General features: G+C 46.3%; 1 protein-coding gene and 1 long non-coding RNA gene across 5 annotated transcripts in view; both read right to left on the reverse strand.

Moving 5' to 3' along the window:
• The window catches only part of CEP104 (centrosomal protein 104), a 42,791-nt gene that overhangs the window by 11,023 nt on the left and 19,025 nt on the right, over nt 1-12,743 (reverse strand). For all 4 annotated transcript variants that reach the window (XM_032262211.1, XM_032262208.1, XM_032262209.1 and 1 more), the window contains exons 8-17: nt 12,422-12,577; nt 10,779-11,006; nt 9,691-9,888; nt 8,482-8,649; nt 7,658-7,831; nt 5,446-5,622; nt 4,500-4,706; nt 3,981-4,088; nt 714-750; nt 115-181 (exon numbers count right to left, since the gene is read on the reverse strand). In XM_032262211.1, the coding sequence (XP_032118102.1) occupies nt 115-181; nt 714-750; nt 3,981-4,088; nt 4,500-4,706; nt 5,446-5,622; nt 7,658-7,831; nt 8,482-8,649; nt 9,691-9,888; nt 10,779-11,006; nt 12,422-12,577 (1,520 nt within the window). The remainder of the gene's footprint in view (nt 1-114; nt 182-713; nt 751-3,980; nt 4,089-4,499; nt 4,707-5,445; nt 5,623-7,657; nt 7,832-8,481; nt 8,650-9,690; nt 9,889-10,778; nt 11,007-12,421; nt 12,578-12,743) is intronic.
• On the reverse strand, nt 543-703 carry LOC116539344. Its single transcript, XR_004264006.1, has 2 exons — nt 646-703; nt 543-594 (listed from the first exon to the last, which is right to left on the reverse strand). It is a non-coding gene; the product is annotated as an uncharacterized LOC116539344 (long non-coding RNA).

Raw genomic sequence — 12,743 nt, forward strand, 5'->3', positions numbered from 1 at the left:
ACAGTGCCCATCCACCTGACCGTCACACAGGGGGTGGGAGACAGAGACTCACTTATCTAGACCATGCCCATCCACCTGACCGTCACACAGGGGGTGGAAGACAGAGAGACTCACTTATCTAGATAGTGCTCATCTGGGATTCCCAGAGCTTCGCCAGGGGCTGCTTTCACTCCTTGAGTGTCTGCAGAGATTAAAATAAAAGAATTTACATAACTTTTTATAGAAATCACTTCTAAAATTTTAGTAACCAGTTTGATGTGAACTATACTTTAAAAATATGATCCAATGAAAAGGGGAGAAGTGTTTCCATTCCACCGTGCCACAGCTGAAATGCAGCAGGCGTGCAGCGACACTTGCTGAATGAGCGGAAGCGGTTTCCACACGGAGCTTCCATGACGTGCATTTACACGCCCCGATTCTTTACGTATCCCGATTCTTTGCACATCCTGATTCTTTACATTCCCTGATTCTTTACATACCCCGATTCTTTGCATTCTCTGATTCTTTGTATACCCCGAATCTTTACACACCCCAATTCTTTATGTACTCTGATTCATATCCCGATTCTTTGCACACCCCGAATCTTTACACACCCTGAATTCTTTGCATGCCCTGATTCTTTGCACACCCTGAATATTTACACACCCCAATTCTTTCCACACCCTGATTCTTTGCACACCCCGATTCTCTGTGTACCCCAATTGTTTACATACCCTGATTCTTTGGTTTCACGGCATCACTTTCTTTTTCCTAAGACACAAAAACAAGAAGGTCAGGGACAAATGTCTGCAGTCTGAATAAGAGCCCATTCAGGATACGTTTTGATCATGAAAGCACATTTCTGGGTTTTCAGAATGTCTACTGGCTGGGCGCAGTGGCTCACGCCTGTACTCCCAGCACTTTGGGAGGCCAAAGTGACTGGACTGCTTGAGCTCAGGAGTTCGAGACCAGTCTGGGCAACATGGCAAAACCCTGTCTCTACAAAAATTACGAAACTTAGCCAGGTGTAGTGGCACACCCTGTAGTCCCAGCTATTCAAGAAGCTGGAGGGGGAGGATCACTTGAGCCTGGAAGGCGGAGGTTGCAGTGAGCTGAGATCACACCACTGCACTCCAGTCTGGGTGACACAGCAAGACCCTGTCTCCGGGGGAAAAAAAAAAAAAAAAGGAATTTCTATCAAAAAATAACTAAACTTTTGGAAAGAGGAATCAATACTCCGTCTTCAAAACAGGCATGGATACTCCCTCTCCCCTTCTCTTGTAAGCCCCTCCCCTTGGGCCCTCAGCCTTGCCACTCTGTGGAAACAGCTTTTTGGTGGCCACACATCTCTTCCATGTGGCCTCCCAGCAGCTTGTGACGCACTTGGGCGCCCTTCTCAGTCAGGCTCATGGGATACCCCACAAGCCTGCTTTCCTCTAGCCTCTCCCACGGATGCACACTGGCTGCCTCTCTAGCAACCTCTTGCCCAAAAGGTAACTAAAATATTTCCACCAGCCAGTCATGGTGGCTCATGCCTATAATCCCAGCACTTTGGGAGGCCAAGGCAGGTGGATCACAAGGTCAGGAGTTCAAGGCCAGCCTGGTCAACATGGTGAAACTCCAGCTCTACCAAAAATACAAAATTAGCTGGATGTGGTGGCCTGTGCCTGCAGTCCCAGCTACTTGGGGCGCCCAGGCAGGAGAATCACTTCAACCTGGGAGGCGGACAGTGCAGTGAGCCAAGATCGCGCCACTGCACTTCAGACTGGCGACAGAGTGAGACTCTGTCTCAAAAAAAAAAAAAAAAAAAAAAAAAAAAAAAATTCCACCTTCAGCCGGGCCCTCTCTCCACATGGGTTTCCACCTGCTGCTGCACATCTTGCGCATCTAACTCTAACCCTACCCTCCTGCCTTCACCTCTTGAGTGGCTGGGATCACAGGTGCCCACTACCATGTCTGGGTAAGTTGTTTTTAAAGTTTCAGTAGAAATGAGGACTCACTATGCTGCTTAGGCTCGTCTTGAACTTCTGAATTCAAGTGATCCTCCTGCCTCGGCCTCCCAAAGTGCTGGGATTATAGGTGTGAGTCACTATGTCTGGCCAAGAGTATGACTTTAGAGCCAGAAAAGTACTTAGCAGGTGAATTCTGAAGGTTCTGGAGACGAAGGAGCGATGGTTGCACAGCAGTGTGAACGCACTCCACGTCACCGCACTGTGCGCTTAAAATGGTAACATTTATTATACTGTGCATATTTCACCCCAGTGAAACAAGAGAAAAACCATCCCGTCACTCTCCTGGGGGAGGCCTTCACCAGGCCCTGTGTGGGTGCAGGCCAGCACTGGCCCCGAGGCCCCGACATGCTGCAGCAGGGACCCACTGTCTGGCTCTTTCTCCCTTGTCTGCTCCTCCTTGGAGTCCCAGCCCCCTGAGGGTGGGACTTTGCTTTGCTGCCTGCTGTATTTCCACAGCCAGATGGTGCCTGGCACAGAGAGGCACTCCATAAACACCCAGCCAATGAGCACAGCTGCAGGCTCTCAGGACGGCTGTGTGGTGGCTGTGCAGCCCATCAGCACAGGCGACCCCAGGACAGACAGTCCTGGGAACAGCTCCTCGGTGGCAGCTGCATCGGGAGCCAATGCCACCAGATCCTGGGCTGTGGGGAGGGAGGCGGGAAGCAGGTGCCTGAGATGGGCTTAGTGTGCGCCAGCTTGTGGCTGGAGGGAGGTCCCTTCAGTTTGAGACATCGGTGTCCTCATTTGTGTACTAATCACAATGAGGGTGTGCTGAGCACTGAGGGTCACTGAGAACACGGAAGTGGTCCACACCATGACGCACTGCCTGAGCCAGAGGCTCGCTCCCTCCCGGGCTCTGCTGCCTCCTTCTGCCTCGTGTCCCTTTCTGATTGTGACCCTGACGTTCCAGCATTTGGTGGAAATGTCACTGTGACATTTGTACCCATTTTTCTTTTTAAAAAAAATTTTTGTAAGAACACTTGACATGAGCTCTGCCCTCTGAACAGCTCTGGGTACGCTGTGCAGCTGGGCGGCCTGCAGGCCCAAGGTGCACAGCAGATCCCAGAAGTCATTCATCTGGCATGGCTGAAACCTCAGGTCAGCTGCACGGAAACTCCCTGTGTTCTGCCACCTTTTCTTTTCTATTTTCTTTCAACTGAAGGAAACTTAATGGTAAAATTAGTGAGTGTTATGAAGCTAATTCATAACTCAGAAGCAGGGAGGTTGTAAAGAAACACATTTATCTTTGTTCCCAGTACATATGACACCCCCCACCCCAGGCTTAAAGAGTAAGGGCTCACTGAAACTGAAGGTTGACCTGAAATCTCCCTTTTTTTTTCAGAGGGAGTCTCGCTGTCACCCAGGCTGGAGTGCAGTGGCACAATTTTGGCTCACTGCAACCGCTGCCTCCTGGGTTTAAGCGATTCCCCTGCCTCAGCCTCCCGAGTAGCTGGAACTACAGGTGCCTACCACCATGCCCGGCTAAGTTTTTGTATTTTTAGTAAAGGCAGAGTTTCACTGTGTTCGCCAGGCTGGTGTCCATCTCCTGAATTCATGATCCGCCCACCTTGGCCTCCCAAAGTGCTGGGATTATAGGCGTGAGCCACTGCGCCCAGCCAAAACCTTCCTTTTTTAATGCACTGAAGTCAAATAGTCAAATTGATTTTTCTCTTTTGCCTCTCAAGGTGGCTGGAGAGCTGTGGAGGAGACCAGCTCTGTGCCTGCAGCCCCTGGTCCCCTCCCTAAACATCTGCAGCAGCTCACATCAATTCTGACAGAGGATAGAGGGGCAGGAAGGGTGTCTGCCACCCAATTCCAACTCTGCATGGAAGGCTTCCGTTCTCCACCCCAAAACTAACCTAAAACCAGAAGGAATCAAGACACTCATTTGTATAATCCCATGAAAAATAAGTCAAGTACGATGTGGATCTATATAGCAAAATACATCGCGGCTAAAAGCCCACAGGTGAAAGCTGTGTTAATTCCAACCTCAACTTCAGCCTGAATTTCCTTCAGCGCTGCCAGCTGCCCTTGTAAAGCTTTTATTTCTTCTTTCTTTTGCTTTTCTGCTTCTTCTGTAGCTGCTTTTCTCTGTGCCTGTAAGAAAATTATTCTTCCATTAGAATAGCTTGTTAGGGTAATCTTAGACGCTGGGAGACAAATTATGGCATATCAACTATGTTTTTTATAAATTATAAATTATAATATTCACTAAGACTAATAATGAGTTAGAAGTAAATCTTTTCAATGGATTTCATCGATGTTTGTTGGTAGATAAACCTGCCATATCCTCACAGCTATCATCATGCCCGTTTGCAGCCTGGGAGCCCGAGGGTCTCACCGGCAGAAAGCGGAGGAGTGGGATCTGAAGGCAGGAACCAGTGTCCTTAGCCAGTAAGCCTGGGCTTCCCATACACATGGCTCATTAAAATATTTAGTTACTTATTTATGCACCAAGTGATTTCTTCAACAAAGGATGAGGTCATAACCTCACGAAAGTTAACTTACCTTCATCTCAGCCTCTGTAGGTCGGCCATCTATTTTAGCAAATCCGTCAAAAATTGTTTTGTAGAGAATGTTCTTGCGCGTGTTGCTGTCGTCTGGAGGAAGATACGCCAGGGCAGAAGCCTGGTGCTGTCTGTACATGTCCAAAATAATTCTAACCGCTGTCTCTCGGACCTCATACACTCTATGCTCCAGGGCACTCACTGAAAACTAAAAATAAAATTGGGAGGGGCTCTTGTTACTGATTCTGAAAATAACGAAATTAATTTCCTTCAGCATACAAAAAACGTACATTATAAACATTTGAAACATAAAGAAAAAACATCCATATTAAGTATCAGGAAATCCTTCAAACATAAAACCTCATGGACCTACCGTCTCGATGTGACCCGCGCTGTCATTTCATAACGCTTGGTTTGGGTCGTTTAAAGAAACAGAACGCTATGGCTCTAGTGTCACTACATCCCCCGTAAGTCTCTGGGGCCCATGATTTCTCACCCTCCTTGGAGGTGTGCACTCCTGTGTAGCTGATGTGCAGATTTTGGATTTCGCATGCTCAACCAGTAAGTATAACGGAAATATTCCAGAATCCAAAAACAATCTGAAATCCTAAACACTCTGGTCTTAAGCATTTCAGATGAGGAGCGCCAAACTGTACCTGATATTCTCCACCACACTGTTTTTATTGTCTCTTAAAAGACAAAGACATGTTTTTTATGATTAGTTTCTCTCCACGGACAAAGATCTTCACAGATCACGCACCACCGAGTTCGATTAGACAGCAGGATGAGTGTGGGGGTCCCCATGTCTTGGATGAAACACTGGCTATTTTTCTGAAATCACTGTTTCATTCATTCATGGACCAAATGCTGATGAGACCCTCGCCGGGCTCCAGGCACTGTGGTGAGGGCCGGGCTACGCTGGCGTGTCACACTCGAGGTCCGCTTACCTTCATCACGTTGTCGACGGTGAAGCCTGAGCTCCCGGTGCCCAGGTCTTTCAGCAGCCGGGCCAGGAGGTCCATCTGACTCATCGCCAAATGAACCGAGGAGTTTGCTTTCAATGGCTGCACCAGGTAGGAGGGAATAATTTGGAGAGACTTAACTTCTTTAAACAAAGCCATTTCCTGTGAAAGCCAACGGAACTGGTTAATTTTTAGTGGAAAAAGCTGGAGGCAGTTTAGTACAATTTAGCATGATCTTAAACTAAACATTGAAGAGAAAAATAGGGATACAGAATGACAGCGACAAACAGCCGTAAGACCACCCAGCTGTAAGCTTGTATTTCTATTTAAAGCCTAACAACCATTAGAAATGAAAACCTGAGCCACAGGAAATAAAGCCATGAAGAATAAAACAAGTTCATGACTGATGAAAGCTTTACAGAAAGGGTAACTGCAGACTAGAAGGTGTTTGTTCTCAGTATTCTTCAACTTCAAGAAAAAGGTTTCCTCATTTCTAAAATTCTAAAAGAAATTATAGCTGCTGCTAGAATCATTGTTATTTTAGTATTTTTTAAATATTAGCCAAGGGTGTAGCCATGTAAGATTCTGCAGTGATATGACTGCTAGTGGGTTAAGATGGAAAAAGTAAGTACCATTACATATTTAATGTCTCTAAATAAACACGTCTTTATATAATTAAGATATTTACCACTTAATTGACCAGAGAAAAAAATAAGATACTGATGCATTAAGTTGTATCAGAAATAAACCTGTTTTTAATAGGTTTGTAGGTCCTATCATCTAAAATAATCTCTCATCTTGCTGGCCTGATTCACTCTGTATCTGGGCCTATGAGTGACTCCGTACAAATATAAAAGGTAAGAGAAGAGCATTCTCCAGGGAAGTAAGGACAGTAAATTCCGTAACGGCAAACAGATGCTGTGAGTGTGTGTGTAGTCTGCTGAGTGGCACACACTGGGGCACAAGAATTGTAAACCTCGAGAGATTTCTTTAAGGTTATCTCAGATAGAGGTGACATTTTAGCACCACCAAGCTGCTCAGAGGTTAATGCAGCTTGAAAATAATCAAATGAAGCAATAACATGCGCTCATTTGCAACAAAGCTTTTGAGGGATGAGCCCTCCCACCTCCAAATTCTAGCTGTCTTAACCAGGAGCGTATTGTAGCATATTAGCATTTCAGCACTTCTTGCCTTTTTATTAGCATTAGTTTTCCTTATTTACTCTGAAAATTTTAAGTTTATTAAATGAAACTAGATCTGTGGTTCCTCTTATTTTGGAGCAATGACCCCTTTGGGAAACTGTGAAAGCTTTGGAGTCTTTTGTTTTTGAGACAGAGTCTTGCTGCCACCCAGGCTGGAGTGCAGTGGCGAGATCATGGCTCACGGCAGCCTCAACCTCGTGAGCTCAAGCCTCTGACCTTGGCCTTCCCAGGAGCTGGACTACAGGAGTACACCACCACGCCTGGCTAATTTTTGTATTTTTTGCAGAGACAGAGTCTCACTCTGTTGGCCAGGCTGGTCTCGAACTCCTGGGCCCAACTGATCTGCCCTCCTTGGTCTCCCAAAGTGCTGGGATTATGGGCGTGAGCCACTGCATCCAGCCTGGATGCCTTTTTAAGAAGGATCTGCACATCACAATATTTTGTGTAAAACTTGAGTAACTGATAGCTTTCTTAAGCCCAAAGGGGGACTCTTAACTGAGAACTCCTGGACTAGACGAATTCATGAGCTTATTTGAAGACAGCAAATATATTTTCACATGATGGTGCAGGACTGTGTGCCCCAAACTCTCACATTTCTCTCTACCTCAGTATTTCCCACCATGTCCAGCCTAGAGGAGGCACGTTTGGTGAAAGAATGAAAATATTTCCATTAAGACAGTTACATTTTTTATTTCTTTACCCCCCAAATTTTCTATTTTGGTATCGTTTCTGTATATTTTTATTTATCTAATAAATTAATGGCATATGTTGGATAAAAGAAACATGGGAAAAACCAAACCGTACATTGTAACTGAAGTTTACGTCTAAGATAAAACTGATCTTTGAGAGCATAAGCGAAGTGTGATGGTGAATCCCTAAGCATCATTCTCACACTCTTGAATAGAGACAGAATCTTTTAAGGTGTTAAGAAAGCCAGGGAGCTATAAGAATATGCTTATTATCTACTGTTTCAAATGCTATGGTGAAGTTCAGACCTGAATAAAATTTGCAGCTGTGACACGGACACGGGCAGAAGAATCTCCAGTTCTGGTGAGCAAAACGGGAATGGTCCTTTCCACACAGTGAGCTGTTTCGAGTTTAATCAGTTTATGTTTGGGTATATATTGTGTAATGATCATTTTCAACAATTTCAATGAAGCCTGAAAGACCTACGAGAAAAGTAATAAACACGGATGAGTTACTACAATGGAATTCTACCAAGAGTAAACGTGGAATTTATTATCAGTAATACATATGAACATTAGATTGAAAATTACATCTTGTCTGAAACAATGAAAATGGTAAACTGAAAACTGCTTTCTAAACACAGTACCCTGCATATAGAGGACATATGCTGTATTTCACTGTGTCATAAATCACCCCATGTCTTCCCTCCACACCACATATCTAACATGCCTGCTTCAGTGGGTAAGCCCATCTGTGCAACGTTCATTCCTAGGCCCGTTCAGCATTAGAAAAATAGTAACGCTCAACCTCAGCAGGTTTCATGAAGAGTTAAAATGCAAACTGAAGATGTGGTGGTGCTGAACCAGGCCTCTACAAACACCTGGCTCTGCAGACCATGCAAAAGCCAGCACTGAGTGCTCAAGGCCAGAGATAATGGCCCAGGCAGGTCAGATCAGTCGTACAATATATTGCTTTTGCTAGAGAACCTCATTCCTTAGTGATTCTACTGGGTTAGAGCTGGTGACCATGTCAGCGACTAACTGGTCATCTCTCAAGCTGCTCTGGTCTTCTGTGGTATGGTGCATTATCTCATCCATGGACTGTGGAGCCAGCGCCAGCTGAGGGCACTCACGGAGGTCACAATGTCCTTTATGGCTCTTCGAACAAGAAAGATGGACGCTCTCAGTGTGTTTTTCAAATCTTCTTTTGGGGTCCCAACAGGTATTTCCATCAACTTCTTATACAAAGCAAGCAGTGCATCCTCTCGGTAGGACCAAGTCTTGGAATAGGCCCCAGCAACCTGCCACAAAACAGGTGGCATTGGCATGACACCACACAGCCATCCTCCAACACTACACAACTTGAAGGCTTTGTTTTTTTTTTAAACTAAAACGATTCATTACTAATAACAGAACTTTTACAAGTAAATATGCATATTTAGAGAAATAACTTTTCTGGTAAGGAAAATTTAAGACGTTTAAATATGAAAAGTATCAAAAGCTCCAAGAAAAACATTTTAAATCTGAGAACATGGAGAAAACCCTACTCATTTCCTTTTTTTTTTTTTGAGATGGAGTCTTGCTCGGTCACCAGGCTGGAGTGCAGTGGTGTAATCTCAACTCACTGAAACCTCTGCCTCCCGGGTTCAAGCAATTCTCCTGCCTCAGCCTCCTGAGTAGCTGGAACTACAGGTGTGTGCCACCATGCCCAGATAATTATTTTTGTATTTTTAGTAGAAATGGGGTTTCACCATGTTGGCCAGGATGGTTTTGATCTCTTGACCTCGTGATCCGCCAGCCTCGGCCTCCCAAAGTGCTGGGATAACAGGCGTAAGCCACTGCACCTAGCCCCTACTCATTTCTATGAGGAGATACTTCCATCTTTTGCTTTGCCATCGTTTTGCGCTGGAATTAGTTGGGAGCAGGTGTTTAATACAAGCTCTGTGAACGCCAGAAGGAAATACCCAGGCTGAAATGAGTACTCATTGATACATCTTAGCTCATGTTTTTGCCGTTTCACATAATTCATAATTTACAAAACGGCCAGGCATGGTGGCTAATGTGTGTAATCCCAACATTTTGGGAGGCCAAGGCAAGGAGTTCAAGGATATAGTGAGCTATGATCGTGCCACTGTCTCCACACTGGGTGACAAGAACGATAGTCTTTCTTAAAAAAAAAAAAAAAAAAAAAAAAAAAATTAACGAAAGACTTTCCAATTCAGTAAGAACAGAGGGAAATCAAAAACATTACAAACACAAAGCCCTGGGCATTTTCCTCCTTTATGTGCAGATACACAGACGCATGCATGTAGCCTTCCCTCCCCTCTGCCCCCACTTTTTACCAAGGTCTCTCCCAGGACATCAATGGCAGAGCTGGCTTCTCTCAGGGCCTTCTCGGTTAGGGGCTCTGGCTCCCCAGACATGCCTCCCCTCCGAGCACTGCTGATGTTTGCATCACTCATTTCCAGCTCCACCACCGCCTCACCATGATGCTTCCGAATGGCTGGAAGAGGCCGCTCGTCATAGGGCAGGGGCTCTGCCTGCAGTGAGGAAAAGAGAGGGGAAAGCGCTGGGGAGCTCTGTGGGACACATTCTCCAACGCAGCTCTCACTGGCAGGCTTGCTTTACCTGATCTGAAAGATGTGATTTTGCTAAATATCAGTATCATCAGATTAGAAAAATTTATACAACAAATAGGATGTAATTGAAAAGATTAGATGAGGCTTTCTTTTCCTTTCTAAACTCATTACAGATCTAATAAAAAAAGCAAGGTAGAGTGTGCCTGAATTACTGTTTACCGGTAGCAATTTCAGTTCAACTGACATGGAGATGACTACAGTAAAGGCTCATATATCTTTTTTTCTGACAAGATCTCTGATATTTTCTGAGTTTATTGCTTAGAAACAAGCATCAAGCTTGATTTTCATAGACATACTCCTAAGGTGTCATGAGGCCTATTGCTCATGTTGCTATGTTCTCATTCAGCACCATGGCTCCCAGAATGGAACGGAGGTGGGCATGGCTGTGGTGCACTCACAGACCCATGCATGGGAACAGCACCTGGCCCGACACAGGTCCTCTACAAAGATCCAAATAAACTCAACACCGGCTGGGCGCAGTGACTCATGCCTGTAATCCCTGCATGTTGGGAGGCTGAAGGGGGCGAATCATGAGGCCAGGGGTTTGAGACCAGCCCGGCCAACATGGTAAAACCCCATCTCTACTAAAAATACAAAAACTAGCTGGGTGTGGTGGCACGCACCTGCAGTCCCAGCTGCTTGGGAGGCTGAGGCAGGAGAATCTCTTGAACCCTGGAGGCGGAGGTTGCAGTGAGCCTAGATTGCACCACTGCACTCCAGCCTGGGCGACAGAGCAAGACTCCATTTCAAAAAAAAAAAATTGAACACCAATCTGAAGCGGAGTTACCTACATTCATTTTTGGATGAGGATCTGTGGCAGGGAGTAACTGGTCTACTGCAGAATGCTGAGGAGAAATAGTTAGAGAATATGATGAAGGCTTTTCCTGAAGGAAAGGTTCTGCAAACTGGCTTTCTGTTCCCTTTTCTTCCAGTTGTGGTAGTGAGGGCCCTGGCTTTTGGTGGCGAGGACTGCCAGAGTGAGCGAGGGGCTGGAGGGGCAAATCCAAAGGTCTTCGTATCTAGGGAACAAAAAGGGACATTTAATTCAAATGCCACTGTCATGCCAGATATATCCATCTCCCTCCTGCAGGTGAGTAAGACTTTAGGAAGGCTGTGCTGGAAGAGGCTCCTTGGCACAATGGAAGCTTTCAAAACAAGAGGGCGCGTTCAGAGCAAGATCTACTGGGAAGTCCCTCACAGTCAAGCTGCACTCATCTCCGCTGTCTCTCCATGTTTCTGTGTTTTGGGGTATGTGTCACTACGAAAGTGACACATACCCCAAAATGCTGGTGAAGGAATGGGCATTTGTGCATGGAGCATGTCCACACATATGTGCCGCTGAAGGAACGTGGTGCTGTGGAGAAAGCACCTGGGCTGGTCCCAAGTGGACTTTTATTCAAAATCTGGCACTGCTGCTCACTGTGTGTACAAAGGAAAGTGATGTTATATAATCGCAACAAGCACAGCTGACTGCACAGTTGCACACTAGGCACGGTACTGAGTGTTCTAGACAGGTGGGCCCATTAATGCTTACTCTTTTACCTTCACTGGAAAGCTGAAGGGAAGACTGAGGCATAAAGCTGTAAGAATTAGTCTGCAATCACACAGCTGGAATGGTGGTGCCTCGATTTGAACCCAGGCAGGCCAGCTCGAGCATGCACTCTCTTTTTTTAGAGGCGGGGTCTTGCTACATCACCAAGGCTGGAGGGCAGTGGTGCGATCATAGCTCAGTGCAGCTTTGAACTTCTGGGCCCAGGTGATCCTGCTGCCTCGCTCTCCTGAGTAGCTAGGACTACAGGTGTGCGCCCCCCAGGCCTGGCCATTATTTATGTTTTGTACAGACAATGTCTATGTTGCCCAGACCGGCCTCCGACTCATGGGCTCAAACAATCTCCTGGCCTTGGCTTCCCAAAGTGGTGGGGTTACAGGCGTGCATCGCCACGCCTGGTCTTGAGTGTGCACTCTCAATCACTGTTCTGTCATTTTCTCATCTGTCATGAGGGCTGACTGCCCCATCTGCCTGAGTTCTGAAGACTGGAGGGAGAGCACCTTATGGGAACCACGTTCTCCATATGTCGAAGCTGTTAGTATTAAGCTCTCACTTGGTCCTCACAACACTGAGGGGTAAGTGGGGCAGGGTCATCACTGCATTTTCCAAATAAGGAAGCAGCTGGAGAGACGAAGGGATGCAGTGGAAAAGTATCAGGGCCTCGGTTCTCCTGACCCTGGCTCGTTCCCCTTCCCATGACTGTAAACCTCCTGAAAGAATATGCTGAGGCAAAACCTCCCTGACGTGGGCACAGAGGTGAAGCCATCTGTTAGAACTGTCCCCTGCAAAGTGTTTTACATGACACTTCAAAGATATGCATCCAACTTTATGAACCACACAGCTCGCCAAGGCTTTCCTCCACCCCGCCCGGGCTCCTGCACCCACCAGCTCAGCATCCAGGAGGCTATGGAGCTCCAGCTGCTCGTACACCTCGGCGCGATACTGCTCCATCTGCTGTTTCTTCTCCTTGGCGAGATCGTAGTCTTCCTTCTCCACAGCACAGCGTTTCTCTACCTCGTACCTCCCAAGACGCTCACCAACCTGAAGCACAAAATGTTTGCTTTTTGTTTCAAATGTGGATCAACTCACATCAAATGCAAAGGTAATTTTTAGAATCATGCTCGAACAGTCTCGTGAGGAGAGGGAACGAGCACAGGGAAGCGGAGGGAATGGGCCACAGTCACTGCAGAGGTCTGGCTGCTGTTGC

Source organism: Sapajus apella, unplaced genomic scaffold (genome assembly GCF_009761245.1).
Source record: "Sapajus apella isolate SASKATOON/1434 unplaced genomic scaffold, GSC_monkey_1.0 scaffold127, whole genome shotgun sequence".
Lineage (NCBI taxonomy): Eukaryota > Metazoa > Chordata > Mammalia > Primates > Cebidae > Sapajus > Sapajus apella.